Source organism: Alexandromys fortis, unplaced genomic scaffold (assembly GCF_014885135.2).
Source record: "Alexandromys fortis isolate MF-2015 unplaced genomic scaffold, M_Fortis_MF-2015_v1.1 scaffold_68, whole genome shotgun sequence".
Lineage (NCBI taxonomy): Eukaryota > Metazoa > Chordata > Mammalia > Rodentia > Cricetidae > Alexandromys > Alexandromys fortis.
In genome coordinates, this window is record NW_026067948.1 from 5,443,302 (window position 1) to 5,469,722 (window position 26,421).

Consider the following 26,421-nt stretch of genomic DNA (forward strand, 5'->3'; position numbering starts at 1 on the left):
TCTATGTATGTAATTGTATTGTGCCATTAATCCCCCATGGACTCATGAAAAAGTCAGTAACATCTTGAGATCTCCATTTCTTGCATGTTAACCAAGAATTAACATGGACACAAAGCCTCGCAGGTTTCCCCAGTATTAAATACTAAGATGCTGTGATGTTATTGTTAATAATAAAAACAACACTCCGTTAGCCGGTTTCCCAGGATTCTTGGGGCTTCCATTATGTTGAGCATAAACTCTACCACATTTTGAAATAGATTCTTGTACAGATAGCACATTTCTGAGCCTAAGTGAGAGAATAAAAGAATACATTTGTCAATTCATTCCCACAACTAAAGAAAACTTATCTCTAAAACATGATTTATTGCCACATGAGAAAAGTCACTCCACAAGTATCAACAGAATGATTAGCAAAAATGAGTTAAAATATAAACAGATTGCTCCCAAAGACATTTGATAAAATTACACTTTTCTCTTGCGATTTTGGAAGTAAAATTCAAGCATAAAATGATTCTTATAAATAATAGCGAGAGTCAAACTGAGCACAACACACATACAAACCGAACACAACGCACACATTTCCCCGTATAAACCGAGCACAACACAAACATTTTCATACAAACAAGGGGTATGGTGTGTTGTATTAAAGTTTACTACATTATAAAAGATTGCTGTGATTGGGATGTCATTAAAAACTGTATTAAAAGAAGAAAAAAGGAGGAAAACATATTACAATTTTCAAACCACGTATTGTTAGGAGATCCAGTATAACATACTTAAAGGCATTTGTCATCATCTAGAAAATTTGGTAAAGTGGTCATTAGATGAACAAGATCTCGTTTGCAACATCAACAGCAATAACAAGTATCTGCTACTTAAACTAATATGGCATTCTCTAACACTGGACAAATAAAATTACCGAAACTTAGTAGGAGAAATAAAGAACAATTTAGAGAAAAGCCCAGTACATGCCCTGCTACTAGTCCTGATGTTTAAAGCACTAAAGGCTCATGCAGTTTCAATCAAAATATCAAAATGTAATAGCAAATGTTTAAAGAAGTTAATAAAATTACATGATGTAAAATGTGGGTTGTTTTGAATCATATGTAGGCGGGATTTTTTATCAGGAATGCAGCTCCCAAATAGCCATATAAAGATTTATTATTAATTATAAATGCTCAGCCGATTGCTCAGGCTTGTTACTAACTAGCTCTTACAACTTGAATTAACCCACATTTCTTGTCTATGCTCTAACACGTGGTGGTACCCTTTTTCAGCACAGCATGTTCATCTCCTGCTTCCTCTGCTTCTGGCTTGTGACTCCGCCTTCCTTGTTTCCTGTGCTCTTTGTGTTCCCTAATCCTGCCTCACCTCTACCTGCCTAGTTGCTGGCCACTTAGCTCTTTATTAAGCCAATGAGAACCACAGATGTTCACAGTGTATGGGCTATGCAGAAATCATGTAAATGCATTCAGAGTGAGCAGGAAAGAGAGAAAAGTATTTGCAGCCTTAGGTCACAACGCCTCCCTTACATCTTTCTCTATCATTTGCCAATGCAGCTTTTTAAGTCGACTTAAGTTGGCAAAGGCAGTCTTTTGCCAAGGACTTAACAGCTTGAGAATGTGAAATCAAACGGTAATCTCTCAAAGCTGGGCTGCCTGCTTCCTCTGCCCTTCCAAGGGAAAAGCAACCTGCATTCCACATGTTCACATAAGAGGCAACCAATTGAGAAGTGGAACTTGAAATCTCCTTGTAACCTATTTAATGCCACATAATTCCGACAAGAAAGCAAAACCTAGAGACTGTTCAATATGTGTCGTATGAATTTGATGCCCAGGACTAACAGTGGGCCCAAATAGTATGATAATATACAGTAATAAAATACTATGAAGCACTTCCAACTGCAATAAAACATGGCGTTAGATAACTCTTGTACTGATTACTGTGGAGGGTCCCTGTTGGGTTTACAGCATTCGAGGAAACAATCCAAAAGGAGATAAGAATGGAACTCGGTTCAGCCCAGTGTAGGTACTGATGCTGGGCCAAAGTCCGACACCAGGTCATTTATTTGATCATATTTAAATACAACACAATTGGGGGAGGGTTCTGATAACAATTAATTCAGTCCCAGTATAATTTCCTTTTATACATTTTAGGATAAATTTCCCCTCTCCTTAGATTACCCATATGTTATATCTGCCCCACCTTTGGAGACTTTCTCAGCCTCTCTTCATGCCTGACGACTCTCATTAACATCATCTTTGTGCTTATACTCTGAAATATTTCCTTTATCATGCTAGTGGGCTCCGTGTTAGCATGTCAGTGGGCTCCGTGTTAGCATGTCAGTGGGCTCCGTGTTTTCATGTCAGTGGGCTCCCGTGTTTTCATGTCAGTGGGCTCCCGTGTTAGCATGTCCGTGGGCTCCGTGTTAGCATGTCAGTGGGCTCCCGTGTTATCACGTCAGTGGGCTCCCGTGTTAGCATGTCAGTGGGCTCCCGTGTTATCACGTCAGTGGGCTCCCGTGTTATCACGTCAGTGGGCTCCCGTGTTATCACGTCAGTGGGCTCCCGTGTTAGCATGTCCGTGGGCTCCGTGTTATCACGTCAGTGGGCTCCGTGTTAGCATGTCAGTGGGCTCCGTGTTAGCATGTCAGTGGGCTCCCATGTTAGCATGTCCGTGGGCTCCGTGTTAGCATGTCAGTGGGCTCCCGTGTTATCACGTCAGTGGGCTCCCGTGTTAGCATGTCCGTGGGCTCCGTGTTATCACGTCAGTGGGCTCTCGTGAAGGAAATAAAGTGTAACACGGCCTGGTGTATAGATCTTCTGTCATGGTGGCCTTGTTCATAAATGCACAAGAAAGAACGTGTACCACAAACAGAGAAGGCACAGATGTGGAAGAAACTAAGAACGGCAGAAAATGAGAGGAAACGTTACCACCACCCAGTACATCTCCCGAGAAACATTAGAACAGATCTGCACAGGGCGTGGGCAGGGTGGTGGGAAGACAACAAGCAGTTTAATGGAAAGTGAGGTGCAATATTGGGGCCACAGTGAGAGGTAGAAAGCAGTGTCAGAAATGGACTCTAAAGCCAAGACACGGAGAATAACACAGGAGCTGGAGAGACAGTCCAGCCATTGGGAGCATTATCTGCTCTTGCAGAGGACCCAGGTTCCGCTCACAGCACCCACATAGCAGCTTAAAACCATCTGTTTCAGGGGATCCAATGCCCTCTCCCGGGTTTCACAGGTATCAGGCACACAGAGGTGTACATACATCCATGCAGGCAAAACACTCATACACATAAAGTGAATGTTTAAAGAAATAACAGTAAAGGTATGTTATCAATAATGGCAGATCAAATGAATAAAACCCTGTTTGCCTGCCAGACACAGGGGCTGCTAAGTCTCTTCGAGCCTTTTGATAGCGTATTCTCTGCAACCCTGGAAATATTACCTTGATTTAATTATATTTAAATAAAAAGTAATGTAATAACCAGAATATCACCTCATCTAATAACTATGTTCCTGACAATCTACATAGGTTAATTTTTATAAATCAATAGTATCTTTAAGCTCTTAGTGAGATAGGGGATTTTAGGCTCTATGAACCCTGTACAGGGTTACAAGAATCCAGTTTCTTCTAAGAATTTGTGTTTTTTAAAATTCCAGGAAGACAATATTACAAGGGAGCATTTTTCAAAAACTAAATAACAATGACAGACCGGCAATGACTCAGAGCTCAGGAGGAAATGGCGTAGGCTTCAGTCGACAGGGAAGAATAGTGTGGAGTATAGAAGCCAGCGCAGACAACACAGCAAGCTGCTGGAGGAAGAAAGGGAAGAGAGGAAGGGAGGGTGGGAGAGGGGTGGGAGGGAGGCAGGGAAGGAGGGAGGGACAGAGGGAGGGAGGGACAGAGGGAGGGAGGGACAGAGGGAGGGAGGGACAGAGGGAGGGAGGGAGCAGTGGGATGGCTCAGCATGGAAAAGCCCTTATCATCGAGTCTGCGGCCTGAGCTTGATCATTGGAAGTAAAAAACCAACTCCCACAGGTGTCCTCTGGACTCCGTGTGCATCACACCATACACACCACACGCACACACACCACACGCACACACACACACGTAAAGATTAAAAATAACAAACTTAGAAACCCACAATCTTTTCACCCTTGAAAACATTAGCAGTTTATCCTGAGGGTCTAGGGGAATGTCTAGGCTGTATCACCAACATGTGTTAACTTTGCTAAACTGAGAGGGCCAAGCAAAGAAACTCAGGTCTTGCTTGGTATTTGGAATATATACATGAGAGAGGTATGATGTCTTACTTAGTTTATTGTTACTATTAGTATGTGGTGAATGTGTGTGTGTGCAGTATGTATGGTATGTATGTGGTGTGTGTATGTATTGTGTATGTGGTGTGTGTGTGTGGTATATGTAATGTGTGGTGTGTAGGGTGTATATATGTGTGGCGTGTATGTGTATGTATGCCGTGTGGTACATTAAATGTGTGTGTGGTATGTGTATGTGGTGTGGAGGTATACTGTGTGTATATGTGTGGTGTGTGGGGTGAGGTTATGCTATGTGTGTGTAGTGTGTATGGTGTGTGTGTGTGTGTGTGTATGTGTTCTGCGTGTGTGTAGGTCAGAAGCGCACCTCTCCTCCACCTTGTGAAGTTCCCCTTTGTTTTGCTGTGCACACCAGGCCAGCTGGCTCCTGGGCCGTCCTGCGTCCACTGTTTACGGCAGGAATGCTCACTCTGCAGAACCACCGCCACATGTGGATTTTCAACATGGGTTCTGGGAGCCAAACCCAGGCTGTCAGACTGCATGGCAAGTGTTTTACTCGCTAAGCCCCCTGTAGGCTCAAAGGGAGCAATTCTGTGAAGCATTCTTAGAGGAGCAGGTGAGGAAAGTAGCTGATTATGCTGGTCACGGATTCCCAGACCCTGGGGGACTCTGAGTCGGCCAGAGCCAGCTGGGTCCAGTGTGAGTCCATCTGTAGAAGGAGAAGTCAGAGCCATTGGGACGGACTTCAGGGCACAGCTGGGAGAAAGGCAAGGCCACTTGAAGCTCGTCCAAAGTTCCTTCTGCTGAGTTAGCCTGGCTTGGTATCTGCCTTGTAGAATTCTTTAAATATCGAAGTCATTTGGTAAGCAAATAACAGTCCTCTTGTTGATCTTTATCTAAGAGCAACCTTCCCATCAGTAATCTGTTGTTCCTAGAGCAAGAGAGCCATCATTTCTGAGTTAAAATTTCTCTGCTAAAACCACAGCCTGGATACATTTTCCTATCGTAGAAAATGTACTTTTTATTGGCTGCTTTTTTCTTGGTATCCTGCTGTGGCATAATGACACGCTGACAATGATATTGTTTAGAAATTCTATGTCCATGCACATGTCTATAAGAGGTGGGGAGGGAGTGGAGAATTGCCTGGGCAATTGAAAACACTTGCTTTTGCAAAGGACTAGGTTCAGTTTCCAGTACCCACATGGTGGTTCACAACCATGTGTAACTCCAGTGTCAGGGGATCTGATGCCCTCTTATGACCTCCACGAGCACCAGGCACACACATGGTGCACATACATACAAGTGGGCAAAACACACATACACGTAAAATAATAAGATGTTATTTTCCTTTTTTAATAATGACTGTAGAAGACTCAAGACTCGAGTCTCCTTTTTCTCTGTTGTGTGGCATTAGTTTTGTTCCATAAGGCCAAGAATGGAACAGTGCAAAGTGGAGCTGGGAAGTTGGCTCAGTCTTTAAGTACCTGCCACTCAAGCTGAGGACCTGTGTCCAGATGCCCAACGTTCATGTAAGATCCAGATGTTCATGTAAGTCACACACATCTGTAACTCTAGAGCAGGGGAGAGAGGTAACAGGACTCCTCAGCCAGCCGTTCCTGACTATCTATGAGCTCTGGGTTCAGTGAGAAACTGTCTTAATATGACAGAGAGAGTGAGGAAGTCACCTGACATCAACGTCTGTCCTTAAACACGCACACATGTACCCCACATGTGCACACATACACCACACATGTGCAGACATGAGCACACATACACCACGCATGCACACAAGTACACCACACATGTGCAGACATGAGCACACATGAACGCATGTACCCCCACATGTGCGCACATACACCACACATGCACACAAGTACACCACACATGTGCAGACATGAGCGCACATACACCACACATGCACACAGGTACACCACACGTGTGCACACATACACTACACAGGCACAGAGGTAAACCACACATGTGCACACACAGACACACATATGCCCCATGAGAAGAAGAAAAGTTCAGACACTCACTGCATGTTCATACCAGTCCCTCTGGTCTCCATAGTAACTAACATTCATATTTCACAGCTCCAGACAAACCGCTGTATCAGGAGACATTGTCGTTAGGGGAAGAAGGGAAGCTGCAGTCACGCCATCTCTGTCCTGTGTTGTCCAGGGCTAAATGCTGCATTGGGGCGTAAAGTAGTCTGTGTGTTCTCCGAATTATCATCAATTCATCCACACGTCTGTTAGCAAGCTTTCTCAGGAGCCGGCTAGACCTATGCCCGCAGGCTTTTAACACCGGGGAACCAAAGCCATGTGAGAGGTCTTGCGTCTTTCACCTCCCCTGGTGGTTTTTTGTTTTGTTTTGTTTTTCAAGACAGGATTTCTCTCTGTCGCCCTGGCTGTCCTGGAACTAGTTCTGTAGACCAGGCTGGCCTCGAACTCAGAGATCTGCCTGCCTCTGAGTCAGGATTAAAGTCACGCGCCACCATCGCCTGACCCTCCCCTGATGTTATATATTCTTTCTGTGTACTAACAATAGTAGTGTAGAATGAAGTTTGTCAGAAATATTTTTACAATCTTGTCAGATCCTAGAACCCTATGGTCACGCAGAGTGGTTGAAACATCTAGAACAGAAGGTCTTAGCATGTTTGTCTATGGTAGATTAACTACTGTGTACAAATATAATTACACACTCTAAATTGGTTGTTTATGTTTAGGCCTGGCTGTGCTTAAAAGTATGTTGCAGAAGTCACTGGAAGGCACACGATGAAAATCGATGCTAATTTCTCATTATTCCTCTGAAGCACAAATTTCCAAATCCAAAACCTCCTAATGGAACGGTGGGGAGCCTCTAATGCAGCGGGGGCTCCCTAACGAGTTGCTTGGCTCTGCTGCTGGATAATTTCTGGTGTGTTCCATGCCATGGAGATGACTGCCTTAAAGTTTAAACAAATCTCTCTGTTGTCCACTAGATATCCTAAGAAAAAGACGAAACCAGCACATTTAGTGAATGCTAATATTATTTTAAGGCAAATGAGGATGTGGCTGCTCATGAATCTCGGACAATTATGTACCTGAATTTTAAAAAGAAAAAACCTACATTGATCTTCCTGCGTCCGCTCAGGCAGTGCGTTCACCCCCATCCGTTCAGCTGTGCTAATTGTGAAGCCAGTCTGTGCACTCCTAATAATGGCTCTGCATCGCCCGACAAGATGGCTAACTAGGTCATGGTTTTATGCCAGAAGGAAATGGCTTTCCAGTGGCCAAAGGAACACTGACTTTTGCTGTGAGGTGCATGTGTGATCCGTGGACACCTGGCCTGGTGACCTGATGTTAGTGTTAGTGTTGTCGTTGTTATTTTCTCGTCAAAACAGTCACTTTGCCCTCAATCTCCCTTTCCGACATTTTGTTCAGGAAATAGTGACAGGATTTCCTTTTACATAGTCTTTAAGTTCAAGAAAGCATTTTATAATACTGGAGGTACTACCACAAAAGGCCCTCTGAGTTGGCACAAGGCAGCCCAAGACCATGTTCTCAGCACAAAGGAGGTTTATTCGCCCCGAAGTTAGCCAGGGGCAGGAAGGAAATAAGAGACAAAAACAGGAGACGGAGGATGAGGGAGAAGGGGAAAGGAACAAGGTGGTGGTGGGGGTGACATTTGCCTACAGGGACAAAGGACTGAGAGGAGACCGGCGTGCCCATACACAAATGGCAGTTTGAAAAGGGAAAGGGGAAACGCTGGGTTAGGGTAAGTTGGTTAATTTTGATTGGGCATGTTAATTAAGGTATATAAAAGGGGGCTTTTGGTTGCTGGATTTCAATACTTTGATAGCTGGACCTTGGCAGTCAACCTCAGAAGGAGGAGGAAGTGGCCAATTAAGGGAATAGACCTTGGCGGCTAGCAAGGCAGAGGGAATAGGGGATGGGCAGGGCCTGTCAGAGCCATGTTTGACATGCTCAGACCTGCTAGAGTCCCCTCCAGTGCTTCTTCAATGAAGGCAGCAACGAAAACTCAAAAAAAAAACAGAGATATTTGGGGCAAGGTCTCACCCAGACACCAGTCCTCTGTGCCACCAAGGATAGGGTGGATTATTTTTAGGCTGAGTGGAGCTCTTTTTGAAAGGAAGATGTCCTGCAAAGCTTGGCGAATTTTATGGGTGCCTTGCTAAGTTTCTTTGTTGCATTGTAGATGCTGACGGGTCTCTTGTGTTCTGTGATCAGGTTGGCCTCATTCTACAAAGCCAAAGACTGCATTCATAATTAGCATTTTTTTCCCAGACAGAACTTTTGGCCCTTATAGCTCCTAACAGATTCTAGTGGGGAGGTGGGGGGTCGGTCTCTAGCTGAAGCCATGCATCAAACAGGATGCTTTCTCTACAAATGTGCAGAAGCCTGTTGAGTTGCATACGTGAGACACCCTGTATTCCTGAGGGAAGCCCATTGATTCTAGTCTCCTTTAAGAAGAGGTAGACTATATCCTAATGGCAGCGGTGAAAAGTTGGAGACGAACAGGCCACAGGGAAGCCAAGTGCTGCCCCAATGCTCTGGTCACCTTGTCTGGGTGAAGTCACACCTTTCCAGAACAGAATCTGTCATTGTTGCTTTTTAGGGTAGGAAGGATTTCTTCCAGGGGCTCAGGCTTATGAACACAGAGAGGCTTGAGGCTTGCACAGAAAATTGACTGCAGGTAGCCAAATCAAACAGGTGAAGAAGACAGAGCCAGGATGCAGTGAGCTTGCTGTGTTAGAAGCATACAACAGTATGTATGTCTCTCTACAATGCTGGAATTTATTACATAACAGTAAGTTAATAAGCTTTGTTGATTACAGTTGATAGTCCCGATTTCCCTCAGTATCTGGCCATTGGGAAACACAGTCCTTTATTACAATCTTTGATGTCAACTCTCAGATCACGCATTACATAGCAAAGGAGAAGAGAGACATGTGTGTCAGAGAGGGAGACAGAGATGAGTGTGTGTGTGTGTGTGTGAGAGAGAGAGAGAGAGAGAGAGAGAGAGAGAGAGAGAGAGGGAGAGAGAGAGAGAGAGAGAGAGGGAGGGAGAGAGAGAGGGAGAGAGGGAGGGAGGGAGGGAGAGAGACTAGCTACAAAAGGTTAAAGAAGCTACAATAGTGTTCAAAGAGTTCCGAACCCCCCAAGACTATAGATAGAGATGCAAAGAGAGTCGCTACTGCAATAGGCAATTAAGACGTTAATCAGCCTCATTAGATTCACGTTATTGGAGCCTTGCAGAGACAAGGCCCAGGGTCACAAATCTGAACCAAACCTAAGAGCCAAGCCAAGCTAAAGAAGCTAAATATGGGGGGCGGAGGCCACAAAGGCAAAGTGTAGGACTGAGTACAAACAAAATGGACAGACAGATGGCATTTAAGTAAGAGGGCACCAGCAGTGAGCCACAGTTGAACTGGAGCCCCAGGGACAGTTAGGAGTGCTCTGCCTGTCAGTCCTCGAGCCCTGATGCACACCCCAGGTGTCAGTGATGGCGTTCACCATCACAGTATTGACATTCTCCTCCCCCTTGCAGGGTCCTGGGGAGGGTGTCACATTCTTTCATAGTCTTGTGGATTTGGTAAGTTCTGAGCCTGGTGTGCTGATAGAATTTGAATGTGCCCATATGTCTGTATGTTCCCAGTGGACTTTGTTGGATTTATAGTGGTGCTTTGGGTAGTTACCAGTCTGTGTCTCTGATGGTGCTGAGTAGGCACTGGTGTTTACAGGCACAGCAAGGCGCAGTCTTCCTGCCTCTGCATCTGCACTCAATATGGTGCCAAATGCTGATTATAACCCAGAGCAAGTAACCGAAGGCAAGGCACAGCCTGAAAACCATTGTGTTACCCAATATGGAGTAACTTAGGGCAAGGAACAGACAGACTGCAGAAATGACATATGTGGATGTTTCCTTGAATGTGTTTGGTGAGTTTTCTTCATCAGGACACCCAGCCTCACTCCTCTTCTGTTTCCCAGATCAACGACTGCCTAAAAGATCTACCGCACCCCCTTACCCCCACTAGATCAGCCCTGCCCCCACCTGTGGCTGCACCAGCTAAGAGTGTAATTGCTTGAACGATAGAGACCAATAAAACTGCTTTTCTAGGGAATGGAATTTCAACTACTAAAATGTAGGTATTGCTTCTAGACAGCAACCAATCTTTCTTCCCACCTGCAGCTTGTCAAAGCCCTAAATCAAGGGTGTCCAGCCTTTTGATGTTGGTACTTAACTATCACCTACAAAACTTCTGAGCTTCGTTCCTCGCCGTCCCAGACACATGTCACAGGCCCAGGTCAGCAGGCCAACAGAGTAATCAGCTGTCCTGCTGGTTGAGTCAGTTACACGCACATCAGGTCTTAGCCTCTGAAGCATCTACAGATTGTGAAGTCTGTCTCTTTATCTCAGCATTACAAATCCCATTCCACTCTCGCTCTTCTTTTCCTTCTCATACATTTATGTTTTCCTGAAACTCGGGGCGAAATTGCTCAATTATCCAACAAGCCAGTGAGGAATTTTAACAGCCCTTCCGCTCTGTAATTATCTCTATCGTTGGGCCATCTGGCTGAGAAGTTAATTGCTCTAAAGCCAAGATCACCCTGGGTTTTCTTGGTTGGTTGGTTGGTTGGTTGGCTGGCTGGCTGGCTGGCTGGCTGGCTGGCTGGCTGGCTGGCTGGCTGGCTGGCTGGCTGGTTGGTTGGTTGGTTGGTTTTCTTAAGGGGGAAGCTGATACAAACACCACAGAATGTTAGAGCTGAGCATAGTGCACCAAGGAACAAGTGAGGCTGGGCATTGAAAGGGCTCAGAAATCGGAAATAACTCTCCAACTAAAAATAGGAAGAGAAACAAGGTAATTAAGAACATGGTTTGGTTCTTCCCAGAGCTGAAATAACTTAGCTTTTAAAAGCACAAATACTGTAGAGAGAAAAACCTAAGGTCTTATTCAAGCCATTTTCTCTACTGGGTCTATGACCCTCAAAAGTACTTATTTTCTAGGCCAACTATTTCTTGTGGTGATCAATATTTCACACTGTTCTACAACTCCACAGGGATGATTGGCGGTGATTACCTGTTACCTAGCTGGAATAAAGCTTAATAAATGGTGAATGTGTGTTACACACCTGAGCTCTGTGTCCCATTCTTGTGTGCCTACAAGGTACCCATTCATTTCACATACATGGCCAGAGGTTTCTGGGAGAGTAGCAAGCTCCTGAATCCAAAGCAGACCTTGAAATACCTTCTAGAAGAAAGATTTGCATAACCGCTTTCCAAATAGACAACTTGCCTTTCAACCTCCCTTCCCTCTCCTTGCTGTGCCCCTCCCTGAAGCCCTTCCCTTCTTCATTTTGTGTAGTAGGAGCTGCGGGCTGTGTTCCTGCCGCCCCAGCTCCTGGTCGCCTGGCTAGCTTATGCCCAGAAAAAACAACACACAAACTGTATTCTTTTAAACACTGCTTGGCCCATTATATCTAGCCTCTTCTCAGCTAACTCTTGCACCTGGACTAGCCCATTTCTAATAATGTGTGTAGCACCCCAAGGTGCGCTTACCGGGAAGATTCTAGCCTACGTCCATCCTGGGTCGGAGCTTCATCGATAGCGCCTGCCTGGGAGAGGGGAGCATGGCCTCTGAGCTCACTTCCTCTTCCTCCCAGCATTCTGTTCTGCCTACTCCACCCACCTAAGAGATGGCCTATCAAAATGGGCCAAGGCAGTTTGTTTATTACCAATGACCTTCCTCCATCAATTTTGCTAGTCCTCCCTGTACAAAGGCATGCTAATCCCTTGTATCCACTGATCGTGTCTCACCCCATTCTCCTATTGTCCCCTGGCCCCAACATCCTGAAAGCATGCTTTGTCTTGGCCCTGACTATCCAGATTGATTGTTACTGTCCCAACAAAATGCTTCCATAAATGTTAAGTGCTGCTAGATTTGCAAGAAGGGTGATCCCTTGGTGTTACTGCAGTGTGCACTGACTGAAGACTGGCCCCTTTTCCTGCCTGTTCCCATGCTGTCGTCAGCTTGCCCTGAGCTCCTCTGTCAGAAACATTTCCCATAGTTTTCAATTTTCTAAGCTGATCTCTTTAATTCTATTTGATTTCCATTGACTCTTCCACATAATTATGAATTGACCATATCTGGCCATCATAGCTAGTCAAGAAAACAGAAGCATTTATTTATTTTGGCTGACAATTGAGCCTCTGGCTAGAGAATGCCAGGAAATGAAAGGAAAAGATAACCTGGGGTGATTCCTAGACTAGTGAGTGCCAGGCCCTGGGTTCCATCTCCAGATGGTGGTGGTGGTGATGATGGCAGTGGTGGTGATGGTGATGGTGGTGACAATAATGGTGGTGGTAGTGGTGATGATGGTGGTGGTGGTGATGATGGTGATGGTGGTGATGATGGTGGTGGTGATGATGATGGTGGTGGTGATGATGGTAATGGTGGTGGTGATGATGGTGGTGGTGATGATGGTGGTAATGGTGGTGATGATGATGGTGGTGGTGATGATGATGGTGGTGATGATGGTGGTGGTGATGATGGTGGTAATGGTGGTGATGATGGTGGTAATGGTGGTGGTGATGGTGGTAATGGTGGTGGTGATGATGGTGGTGGTGATGATGGTGGTAATGGTGGTGATGATGGTGGTAATGGTGGTGGTGATGATGGTGGTAATGGTGGTGATGATGATGGTGGTGATGATGGTGGTGGTGATGATGATGGTAATGGTGGTGGTGATGGTGGTGGTGGTGATGGTGGTGGTGGTGGTGATGACTGGATGAAGCATCTCAACTAAGAAAAAGATTAATATGAAAGAGAAGGAAAAGAACAACAACCAACAAACAAAAACTGGAATGAGCCTGATCTTCCTTCTTCTAGGACTAAAATTAGTTCTACTCACATATCTCATGGCTTCAAATGTGTGTGTGTGTGCATGCGTGCCTGTGTGCATATGTGTGTGTGCGTGCATTTCAGCCTTCCAGGGTGCTGTTCAGAACTCGAGAGCATGAGAGACAATAGAGCCTAGACTTAGGAAAGGTATGGGTGTCACTTAAAGCTGAAATTTATTTTTCATGGCTCGAGCTTCCTTATTTTGCAAACTTTCTTGACAAAGGTTTAAATCTTTATCTAACAATTTTATGATTTTCAAAAGCCTCCAATTGCAAGAACGCTGGGAGGAAAGAGAGAAGAGGAAGGGAAAAGGGTACTTTAATTAAGTTAGCTTTCTGGTCGACTCGCTTTGGTGTCTGGAGGCTGACTGACAGCTCAAACGCTGCTGAGCACAGTGAGAAGCAGGAAAGGCACAGTGTGGTCCTCAGCCCGCAGAGCGTGGCTCCCTTTCTCCATCTTCTCCTTTTAACCTCTTCTTTCCCTTAGCCGTGCTATAGCGGGGTAAAACCAACATGGGCTAGTGTTCCTCCCTTGAGTCACTATGATCTGGTCCAGAGCCTGTCATACAGACTGTGCTCAATGGGGGGCTGGGGGAAACGGCAGGTGAAGACACTTGCTTCACCGGCCTGATGACCTGAGTTCGATCACTGGAGCCCACAAGACCCCAAGGCAGTGGCTCATGTCTGTAATCCCTGCAGTCCTACAAAGAGATGGAAGGAGGAGAAAGAATTGCCCAGAAGCTCATGGGTAGCAAGCCTGGTGTATGCAGCACAGCAGAAAAAACAGAGACTCCACCTTGGTAGGGTGGAAGGAGACTCATAAGAGTTGTCCTCGGACTTCCAGGAGTGCTCCCCGGCACATGTGTGCCTGCACACACACGCACACAGGAGCATGTACACACAGATGTACACACGCTTGTACACACACAGGAGCATGTACACATACATATGCAGTCATGCCCACAGGCACACATCCATGCACACACGCACACAGGAGCATGTACACATACATACGCAGTCATGCCCACAGGCACACATCCATGCACACACACACACAGGAGAATAAACACAAACAAAAACAGTCAAACCCACAGGCACACAACCATGCAAACACACACACAGGAGAATGTACACATACATACACAGTCACACCCACAGGCACACACCCATGCATGCACACACGCACGTGCACACACACACACACACACACACGCACACATACACCAGATTTTAAATTGAAGAGGAAGGAAGTTGTTATTCTTAGAGACAGAGTCTTGCTATGTAGCCCAGACTGGCCGCAAACTTCCTTCTCTTCCCTGCCAAGGCCCCCACATCCTGGGGTTATGGAAGTGAGCAATGACACCCAACATTCAATACTTTTTCAGTGACTTGCCAGGGGGAGCTGAGTGCTCATCTCACAGCATGGGCAGCTGATAGAGCCCATGGTTAGGCGTGGCCACCAGTGTGCCCAGCCCCTGGCTCACAGCATTGGCAGCTGACAGAGTTCACACTTTGATGTGGCCAGCAGTGTGCCCAGCCCCTGGCTCTGCACTTATGTGACCTTAGGAAGGGTCATTTAATCCCTCGCAGCCTCGGCCTTGTCTTTGTTGTGTCTGGTGGCTTGGCTGTTTTATACAGTGCTAGGGATGAGCCCGCAGCTTCACACGTACTTCCCACACACTAGCAAGCGCCCACTATGGAGTGGCATGTCAGGCAGGGGCTGTTTCAAGCCTGACGGTGATAGTCCTGTGTGTGAGAGGGCATCCCTGTGTGCACGCTGCTGGACGGGGTGCACATGTATGGGAACACTTTCTCACACTGCTGTTGCAGAGGCTGAATGGCTGCGGCAGACAACCATCATGGTGAAGTAGTTTCTCAGCCAATAGTGATGTGTTGTGATCTTTCTAGCCGTGCTGGTGTTGTGTTGATGTAGACAGTGAAGAATATTCTCTGAGCTAGTGTTACTAGCTAAGCAGAATTATCACGCTGCCTTCCTATCTATCACCAAACCAACCAAACTCACAGTTACATTGTTAAGACTTTGACTTCAAGGAGTTTTCTCTTCTGGAAGCATTTTATAAATATCCTAAGAGGTGTGTCTGGAATCTCTTTACTCTGATTGCTTTTCTCAACAACACTGTTGATTGAGCATCTGAATTCAGTAAGAGAAGGTGGAGACCATGAGTCTTCCACTCGGCCATCTGCAGCTTCCACGTGCCCTGCACGCATCTCTCTGCAAAGAACCCTGCCGGAACTTAGACCTCTGCATCTTGCCCTTATTTCTTCTATAAAGAAATATCTTCTACAGAGCTTGAGTCCACAGGTCTGAGCTGCAGGAATTCAAATCAAAATACAGGGATGCCTTGTCTCAGACACAAACCTCCCCCTGCCCGCCCCTCCTGCCCTTTTGTGTAGGTGTGTCTCTTTCATCTTCTCTGGTGGATTATGAAGCTTTGGAAACTCAATACTACAAAGAGATTCCTTTGGCCCCAAATCCACCGCTGATGTCTGCAGAGCTCATGGCAGGCACCATAAGTCTTTAAGGTGTTGTAGTTTTAATGCAATCTTTACCTTTTTTTAACCTGAAAATGGAAAAGACAAAGCCAAAAAGACACTAAGCAGCCTGTGACTTAGAAGGAACTTTCAAATTTGTGACAGAGAGCATGTGTGAGTGTGAGCATGTGTCTGTCTTCAGGTGCACACATGCACAGACGTGTATGTGTACATGAATGTGGGGGCCAGATATCAACTTTGGATGTCATTCCTCAGTAGCCATTCACCTTGTTGTTCTTTGGTTGGCTTTTAAGACTAATTTATTGTTATTTGATGTGACCAGGTGTTCTGCATGCGGGTTATATCTATGGGGTACGTGTGTGTGTGCATTGCCCAAGGACATTGGATAGCCTGGGACTGGAGCTACAGATGCTCTGAGCTGTCACTGGGTGCTTGGGATCAAACTCAGGTCTCCTGGGAGAGCAGCTAGTTCTCTTTACTGTGGATCCATCACTTGTTTTTTGAGACAGGGGCTTTCACTGGGACCTGGGGCTTACCAATCCGGTCAGGCTAGCCAGCAAACCCTGGGATCTGCCTTTCTCTGGCTCACCAGCAGATGAAAAACACCTATGCATTCCCATGGATGGCTCTCGTGAGCATTCGGGGGCTCTTTGCATCTGAGGGCCCTCCCGTGGCAGAGAGAGATGACCATGGGGGGGGGGAGATTACTTGGTTGAAATTTCTGGCCTGAGGCAAGGGAGAAGAGAATGTCTTTTAGAGTCTGGCCTGATGCTGGAGAATGCACTCAGTGGAAATAGGAAGCTGAAACAATGCTAAAGAAGCAGCCCGTTGGTTTCCTCTCAAACTCATTCCTAACTTTAGTTAAAGGTAAACTCTTGAAGGAGGACTGAATCAGTTTCTTCCCACTGAAGGTGGGACACCTGGGAGGGTAGCAGAGAGGAAGCCCAGAAAGGCTGTATCCCTAGGGAGCTTTGTACAGCCTGTTGATTCCGGATGATGTGGTCAAACTAAGACAAAGACTTGTTTCTGCCCTTGAAAATGTGGACACCGTTGTGCCGCAAGGCTGATGCCCGTTCCGCCCCCACTACTGCCATTGTCTTTCCTGATGTGGATGTTTCATCGGTGCTTTGGGAAGCTGTGTTTTCGCTTGTCTTTTCATGTGAATATGCGTGCTGTGGTCAGACTAGGAAATTCGGTAGAGCACTTCATTTTGAAATTTCCAGCTGGCCTCTCCGATCCGCTTGCACTAAATGACATAAGCAGATTGTTCTGTGAGTTATGACCCTATGAATAAGAAAAGGGCTGGTTCCGTGGGTAAAACATTTGGTTCACAAGCATGAGAAATTGAGTTTGGATCCCCAGGCCCGAATAAAGCCAGGTACAATAGTGTGTATCTGCAATCCAGCCAGACAGAGAAGTGTGTATCTGTAATCCAGCTGGACACAGTAACGCACAGGTGTAATCCAGAAAGACACAGCAATGTGTGTCTGTAATCCAGACACAGTAGTGTGTCTCTGTGATCCAGCCAGACACAGTAGTGTGTGTCTGTGATCCAGCCAGACCCAGAAATGTGAATCTGTAACCCAGACAGACACAGTAGTGTGCATCTATAACATGTACACACCACAAATATACACACACAAAAAAATAATTGTAGTAAAAATTTCAAAGAAATGTAGACACCAAACATCAACTTCCAGTCTCCACATGCTTGCACACACTTATGCATGCACACCTGCTTATACTTGTGCACACTCATACAACATACACACAATAAGTAAATGATAAACAGAAATCTTTACCCTTGTTGTTTATAACCATATATTTTTATTTTTATGAGAAAAATCAAATCATAAAGCCATAAGTAAATTTTAATTATCTTTCCAGAATTTGCTTTATGTATTGAGAAAATGTTGCCCATTTTTCTTAGCCATGGCGATTGAACATTTTCTTCCTACTGCCCTTCCCCATCTGGCTAGAGATCTGAATCAAAAAGCTCTCTGAGATCTGGTTATAAACACAGCTGCTTTAGTTTCTGTCTCATCATAGACACGGCTGTATGGTGCATGCTCACTGTACTTCAGACTCAACTCATTTATGGGTCTCATGTTGCAAACTTGTCTGCCCTGGTTTCCCCAGTTTGATGCTGACCGCGATGAGGATGCCGTGTTCTATGACATCAGCGTGGCAGTCGACAACAAGTTATTTCCAAACAAAGAGGCTGCAACAGGTAAGTCACCATGCCCTTTGGCATCATAATATGAGAATCAACTGCCAAATGGCCCAGGATTTTTATCCATGGCCGAAGCTCCACCAGCTGCTATGGGACTGGGCTTCCCTATTCTTAGCATTGATTCAAAAATAAATATAAAAATCAAATAGAAAGGAAAGACTGAAAACCTCTCCCTGAGTACTTGCTGACTTTTTTCTAGTCGTAGCACATAGAAATCTCTGGCCATCATGATGTAACATAGCACCTCTATCTCCACAGTAGGAAAAATACAGTCTGCCCCATATTTTGTGTGGCTATAGAAGGTTATAGTGCTCAGGGCCCCTCTATCTCCTGCAACTCAACTCTGTCTTGTTCTACCTGGAGAAAGCATTCTCTGATAGCGGCGTGCATCCCAAACCACAGCTCCAGGGTCACCTGTCCCATCCCATAGCTTCATGGTCACCTGTGGTGACTTTCTCCGGCTGCCAGCCCCCAAATCATGACACAAAGGCTTATTATTAATTATGAATGCTCCACCTTATCTTATGCTGTCCCACTAGCTCTTATACCTTAACCTAACCTGTTTCTCTTCATCTGCGTTTTGTCTCGGGGCTTTTTATTTTTCATTCTGTACATCCTAATTTCCTGTTTCCTCCATGTCTGACTGACTGGCAGCTGCCTGGCCGGCTGGCCCCTGGCATCTCCCTCTCTTTCTCCCTCATTCTCTCTCAAGCCTAGATTCTTCCTCCTTCTTATTCTCTCTGCCTGCCAGCCTTACCTATCCTTCTGTTGCCTAGTTATTGGCCATTCCGTTTTTTTATTAGACCAATCAGGTGCCTCAGACAGGCAAAGTAAAACAAATGCAACACATCTTTACATCATTAAACAAATACAACATAAAAATATATAACACCTCTATTCATAAACAAAGGAAACACATCTTTACACCATTAAATACAGCATAAATGAAGGTAACACATATTTATATAGTTAAACAAATGAAGCAAAAATGAATGTAATACATCTTTACATAAGCAAATGCAACACATCTTTTCATAGTTAGATATTCCACATTTCCCCCTTTTGTCTGAATAAAAAGAAAGGTTTTAGCTTTAACATAGTAAGACTCCAAATATAAAACATATAAAATAAGAGCAATTATCAAGGAAGAATTACATTTACAATATCCGGGCAATTTGTATTTTCAAATTCAGAGAAAATACTCCATTATCTATCCTTCTTGGTGAATCCAAAGATGTGTACCTAATTTACTTTCTTTTTTTTTTAAATATTTATTTATTATTACACAGTGTTCAGTCTGCAGGCCAGAAGAGGGAGCCAGATCAAATTACAGATGGTTGTGAGCCACCATGTGGTTGCTGGGAATTGAACTCAGGACCTCTGGAAGATCAGCCAGTGCTCTTAACCTCTGAGCCATCTCTCCAGCCCCCCCTAATTTACTTTCTTAACTAATTTGTATTACCTTATCTTTTAAGACCTCAAAACATATTCTTTTGTTTTTTTAAATCCTACTCATTTTAATTGTTTGGATAGGGATGTGTGTCCATCTCAGGCAGAAGATCCATGGCATCTCTGATTCTGCCCTTCTTCCTCCCAGCATTCAGTTCTGTTTTCTCTGCCTACCTAAGTTCTGCCCTATCAACTAGGCCAAGGCAGTTTCTTTATTCATTAACCAATGAAAGCAACACACAAACAGAAGAAACTCCTACACCAGCCCTTAAAGACAAAACAAAATGAATAAGAAATCCTGGCTCTGGCTGTAATGGTCTAGAAAGAAGCTGTAGCCAGGAACAAGTGTAAATCCTCTTTTCCTGTGCTCCAGAAAGTTAGCCAACAATGTTCTTGCTCTCATATCTGCACCAGTTGGTATTTCTTCATGGAAATTCACTTCTGCGGTACTGGTGGCCTTACCAGCTTCCATTTTGGGGCTTTCCTGCCAGTCAGTAACCCAGCTGCAAGGGGATCCTCAGAGAATGCCATTTTAACCACATTGCCTTCCTGATAAACAACAAAATAAAACCCGTGGCTTCTCTGCAGGCGGGGTACCAGTGCCCTTCTTATATCCAAACACCCAGAATCCTTAGCTGTCCCATGTCCACTCCTCACCCCCACCATCCCTGCAGCTCTCTGATTGGCTTAGCGCCTGCCTCTTTAAAACCTTTTGTCTCTGGTTCCCACTTAACGACGTGCTGAAGGTAGGATTCTGAAGATCCCCTTACATTAAAACAAGTGATAGTGCGTGTCTCAGGAAGTGGGGAGCCATTGCAGATCAGACCTGTCTTTGTTATCTAAAAAGGGGGGGGGTATCTTTAAATCGGAAAAGAAACTGAAAACTCAAAATGGGGGAGAATGAAAGCCAGACTTTTCCAAATGTCTGAATCCTGTGGTCGTTTCTGAGGCAGAAAGTCATGCCTAGTGTTCTTGTGGCTGTACTGGTTGGCAGACAGACGGGGAACACCAGCATTTGTCTCCCTCGCTCAGTTGCTGAGCCTTGGCTATTAGGAAAGTCCCCATTTCCAGAAAACTGAGCAACTAGTGCTTTGAAAAATGGAAGCCATTCAATCATTATCTGAGCTGATAATGATACCCTTTGTCTATCATCTGAGATATATTAATACTGCGGTTGCCAGGGGCAACAGTGTGTCAAGAATTGCTATCCCTTAGTAATACAGTGAGATTTCTGTCAGAGCCCTTGATTAGGAATGCTCATCAATCTCCTCCTCCTCCTAAAAGGGAAGTTTGTTTTAATCAAAAGGCTTTTCATTCTGATGTGATTGGAAATAATTTTCTAATGAATTTGATGCTGTTTCCAAGGCTAGCATGTGGTCCCTACTTGGTGGCTTGTTTAAGGGCCCTTCAGATTGCACTTCTTGAAATCGATTGGAAGAATGGTTTCCAACTCCACAAAACAAGTAGGACAAGGGACTCCTTGCTGCTGTGTGTTCACCAAGGCTTTGTATTCAGATCCTGGGGGCTCGCTAGGAAGCAAAGGACAGTCAGAGATGAGAGAAACACATTCACCCACACGCCTTCCTCCACTTGACTAGTCAAGAAGACAACATCCACTCTGTGACTAAGGAGAGCCAATGCATTCATTCAGATTGTCTTTAACACTGCTGTGCACAAAAGCCACCTAGGAAGAAACTTGATTGTCCTGGCTTGAACGAGATTCCAGTCTTCCACCTCTGACGTTTCCACAGCCCCCTGCAATGTGCTTCCTCCATATGCGTTATTGTCCCTTCTTGTCTCAGAATGCTGAATGGACAGCCACACCCTCCAAGTCCTTGTCCGTGTAGCTTTCTGTACTGAACGGCAGTCTGGGTAGAGCCCATTGGGTGGCTCTGCCTAGAGTTTGTCATCAGCAGGGTGCCTGAGCGAACTGAGACGTGGAAGCTCAGAGTTCTATCGTTGCTGTCACACAGTAGCACCTGCTCCAAGTTGACATCATCCTGGGATATGCAGTCAGACTGTCCTAGGAACATGGAAGAGACTGTGAGAACCACAAACAGTGGTCTAACAGCGAGGACCTTCTCTATTTGGTGGAGAGTAGGGTTAGCAACAGTCAGTAGCGTATAGTGGTGCACACCTGCACTTCCCAAGTTCAAAGCCAGCCTGACCTAAAGACTGAGGCTTATCCACAGAAAGGGTGAGGGACAGAAAGGAAGGACAGAGGGGGTGAAAGGGTAAAGCAAGTGGAGACACTGGGTGAGGCCCCACTTTGCCTCTGGAATTCGAATGACTATGAGTCACTACTTCTGGGGTGCTCTGTTTCTGAGAAGTGGATGAAGTGGGTACTGTTTTGTGAGAATATGCTCCATTAAACTTTCATATCTGACCAAGAATGACTTGTCAAAGCCCAGTTTGCAGAGAAATGGTAGACCATTTGCTATTTCACAGAATACTTAAACCTTTTATGGGCAGCTCTTTCCTTGTCAGGGAGGTGTGTGTACCGGGGTAGGTGCCGTGTCTCCACACAGGAAAGCATCATGAAGAGAGAACAAGTCCATTGTCCTGTGAGAACCAATGATGGGAATTAATGGTTTAACTCTGAGCCTGGGGAATAAATGGCAACTGGCTTAATGCAGCCTATACTACCCGAAAGAGACAACCTCTCATCTTTGAGGACTAGGATGGTCATTTTCAACTGTCAGCTTGACACAATCCAGAGTCATAGAATTGTCTAGATGACTGGCCTGTGGGAACTGCCTAGATCTTCCCGGCTTGTGGACATGTCTGTGGGGATTATCTTGACTATAAGTTGAGGTGGGAAACCTACCCTAAAAACAAGCCACATTATTTCCTGGACTGGGCCCTGGACTGTGTGTGAGTAGAGAAAGCCAGCTGAGTGGCCGGCAGCAGCGATGTTAATCTTTCTCTGCTCTTGACTACAGATGTGAGTGTCAAGGTGCCTGAGTTCTTGACGTCCCCTCAATTATGGAGTGAAACCTGGAATTGAATGCTGAGCAATCCCTGTCCTCCTCTGTCTCCTTGTGAAGGCATTTGTCACAGCAAATGAAATAAAGCTAGAACTGAGGCTAAGGCCACCCGTAGGCTTGAGGCAAAAGTCATGGTTTAGAATGGGAAGATCAGTCCTTGTATACCAGAAGCTCCTAGAAAGGAGCTCTTCTGCTCTGTTCATGGCGCTCCTGGTGTCTCTGTCATAGAACATTCTGAAGCCATCTCTCCGAAACACTCAAATTCCCTCTCCAACTTCAAGTTCCTGTCTCAGGTCCAGTGTCACCTCCACTGATGGTTTAGTACCTCACACGTTCTGGTTTCTGAGTCTGGCTGTTGACAAGTTAGGCTCTTCCAGAGCTTGCTCTTCTGAAAGCTGGGACAGGGTCCAGAGTGTCTGTGTCCTCTAACCCCAGCCCAGACACAGAGTGCGGCAGATGGAGGATTGTGTAAGTGTGTGTGCAGCTAACGGAGCAATAGGACAGTGAGGCAGCCTGCTGGGAAACTTGCTGCTTTGGAAACACACAGACAGTCTCCACCAGCTAACCATGTCTTTTTTAAACTTAGATTCAAGCGACCTTGACCCTTCGATGATGTTTGACCCTGGAGAGATTGTTGACACGGGATCAGATTATGAAGACCAGGTCAGTGAACCTCAAAGCATCTTTTTATTCAAATTTGTTTTATTTTAATCTCTGCTTTTTATGAACAAGAAAACTGAAATGTTGACTTTGTGAGATCCTGACAGGTCCCTGATAATGTGTCTCGTGTTACGCCATTGTGTCCTATAGCTCCTTCCGCTATGCTTTTCTCTCTCACCTGCCCCCAGTTCAGACCCAAAACAGTTCAGTACGGTGGGGACTTACGGTTGAAAATTCTTTGAGATAAAAATAAGTTCCTCTTGTCTGTATGGTGGCTAATTTTGTGTAGTTGAGTGAGTGAATAACTCAAACCTTTGGGCGAAGGATCATCTGATAGCAAGATCAAAACAGGGGAGCAATATTCCACAGTCTGGAGTTCCAGACTGAAAAAAAAAGGAGAGCAGCAGCCTTTCTCCCTCCTCTCTGTCTGTCTGTCTGTCTCTCTCTCTCTCTCTCTGTCTCTCTCTCTGTGTCTATGTCTCTCTGTCTCTCTCTCTGTCTCTCTGTCTCTGTCTCTCTGTGTCTCTGTCTCTCTCTCTGTGTCTCTGTCTCTCTCTCTGTGTCTCTGTCTCTCTCTCTGTGTCTCTCTGTCTCTCTCTGTGTGTCTCTGTCTCTGTCTCTCTCTCTCTCTCACACACACACACACAGCCCTCTGCCGCTGTGACCACACCCTGAGAGTACTCCCTCCGTCATGCCTCCACTCTGTGACAGATTGTACCGTCTCAAACCATGGGTAAAATAAACCTCTCCCTCTTCAGTCACTCCTCTCGACATTGGTCAGAGCAATGAGAAAAGTAATGAATACACTCTACCTTCCCAGTACTAAACAGAGAACATGGCTGAGCTGTGGCTTCAGAGATCTGCTGTTCTGTATCTAACTCTTTGCAGAGAGTGATGCCCAAGGAAAACACGGCAAGGCGTCCAGTGTTTGTTCCCTTTGAACAGAACTGAAGACATCAATCTGGGTCATTTCCATCCCAGCAAGAACGTTCTCTACTGCTATATTTTAATGACCCAAAATAGTTGGCCAGTGATCTGACTCCCTAATTAGGCCTTAGGGTTTTTTTTTTTAAAGACAATGTCTTGGACTCCGTGCCCACTCCTGTCAGTGCTTCTCCGAAGGGGTGGAGAGCCAAGTGTGTTCTTGTCATGGTTTCCGCTCCTATTCCAACTAGTTTACGTCACAAGTAAAGCAAACGTGTCTGACTGCTGTTCATGTGTGATGACTGACTGTGTCTGTGTACTGTGAGTGTATGTGTGTGTGTGTGTGTGTACTGTGAGCATGTGTGCACATGTGTATGTGTGTGTATGTGTGTGTGTACTGTGAGCATGTGTGCACATGTGTATGTGTGTGTACTGTGAGCATGCGTGTACATGTGTGTGTATGTGTGTGTACTGTGAGCATGCATGTACATGTGTATGTGTGTGTACTGTGAGCATGCATGTACATGTGTATGTGTGTGTTCATAAATTAAGTTCCTCCCATCACAAAACATGAAAATATTGACACAAGGGTTATCCTGTGTTTATAGTACCTAGTAATACTTATTAAGCATTTGCCACAGAGAAAACTAAGATATTGGTCTTGTGTTGACTGTTGTACTAACTTCCCACAGCATCTCCACAGGTAGAATTTTGATTTCTACCTCACAGATAAGAAATTGAGGACAGAGTCATTTGCCCAAGGTCACACAAATAGTTTCCCAATGGAGATGTGGAGCATGGGATGTAGCTTCTTGCCTATGGTATTTTATTAGCATGTGTTAATTATAAATATTAATGGGTTTCATTGTCTTGTTTTCATGCATGTACGTAATGAATTTTAGTCATAGCCACACAGTTCCCTCTTGTGACCTCCTTCCATGTCCATTGATCCACAATTAGTTTCTCTTTTACTTTGATATTCTGTTTTTACACTTTGATGACCCAGTGGGTTATATTATGGTAGCTTATAGAAGCATGGGGTCAGAGGTTATTTACAAGAATATTTACATTCACCAGTGGCCACAACATTGAAAAAGTGTCTGGCCTCCAGCAACCATTAACTCCCTACACATTCTCAGGAAGGGGAAGGGCCTTATGAACTTTCTCCTACTCAAAGCCGGATTGTAGATCAGCTGTGTCTTTTGACGTGCTCACAGCTGCTGAGTCAGGAGAACCACGACCATACCATGCATAGAAGACGGAGCTCTGCATCACCCCCTCCTCACCCTGGCACTCTTTCCGCTCTGTCTTCCATGATGTCCACGGGCCGTGGAGAGGGAGAGTGCTGTAGATGTCTAATTGTTTGAAGACAAACCGGGTATAGTGTTGGCGCCTCTTCAGTTGCTGACCCATAAGGCCTCAGCCAAGGCAAATGGCCACTGCTCACAGGGAGAATCTGAAGTTATAGACAGCCACAGCAAGAAAGCCCAGCAACAAGTGAGGGGCTTCACACCCCAAGAGCTAGTGATAATGGAAAACACTGGAAGAAATCTTAGATAGGAATATTTTATACATTCAAAGAAAAGAAGAAAGAATAGGCACCATGAAGCAACTATAAGAAAGGATGGAAAGAGAAAGGAAAAAATTAATATCATAAGTGTGATAGTTGGTTATCAGCTTAACGGGATCTGGAGTTGTTTAAGAGACACGCCTTCAGGCACACCCATGAGAGATTAAACTGGACCCTGGGTGTGCCTATGAGGGCTATTCTTTATTAGTTCATTGTGAAGGGAAGCCCCACCATGGAGAAGCTGGCACTATTCCCGGACCTTGGATCCTGGACTGCATAAGAGGGGGAAGCTGGCTGAACATGCATGCATCTCCTCCTCTCTACGTCTTGACTGTAGACGCACTGTGACCTGCTCCTGTCACCTGGTTCCCATGCTCTGATGGCAGCACCCTTGAACTGTGAGCCAAGATAAACCCTCCTCCCTCAGCTCGCTGTTGTCAGATACGGTTGCAGCAACGAGACAAATAACTAATGCTCTTGGCTCAAAATACAATCACTACTAAAATAAAAATTCCATTAACAGTTTGGAAAGTTGGCTGAACACAACTAAAAAAAGAATGATGGTGCAGATCAAACTCCCTTAAAATAAAACAGAAATCTGAGCAGTTGTCTAGTGTGAGGAAGAACTCAGCAGAAACCAAGGACAGAAGGAACCAAGAAATATATCCTGTGCTTTAACAGACAATGGTTGAGAATTTTATAGACATGAAAAGGACACGTATTCAGATTGAAAGAGCACACCCAGTCCAAAAAAAAAAAAAGAATTGAAAAAGAATTTAAAAATTCAATCTCCACTAGTCTTTTTTCATGCAGTCGTTGGGTGGATGTTGAGTTCTACATTCCGGGTTCTGTTTTGTTTTTTTTTTTTTTTTTTTTTTTTTTTTTTTTTTTTTTTTT

At 45.1% G+C, this 26,421-nt stretch overlaps 1 protein-coding gene across 3 annotated transcripts in view; it reads left to right on the forward strand.

Annotated features, from left to right (window-relative positions):
* Ak5 (adenylate kinase 5) overlaps positions 1-26,421 on the forward strand; it is a 163,242-nt gene that overhangs the window by 82,739 nt on the left and 54,082 nt on the right. For all 3 annotated transcript variants that reach the window (XM_050149520.1, XM_050149522.1, XM_050149521.1), the window contains exons 7-8: positions 17,841-17,931; positions 22,957-23,033. In XM_050149520.1, coding sequence (XP_050005477.1) covers positions 17,841-17,931; positions 22,957-23,033 — 168 coding nt within the window. The remainder of the gene's footprint in view (positions 1-17,840; positions 17,932-22,956; positions 23,034-26,421) is intronic.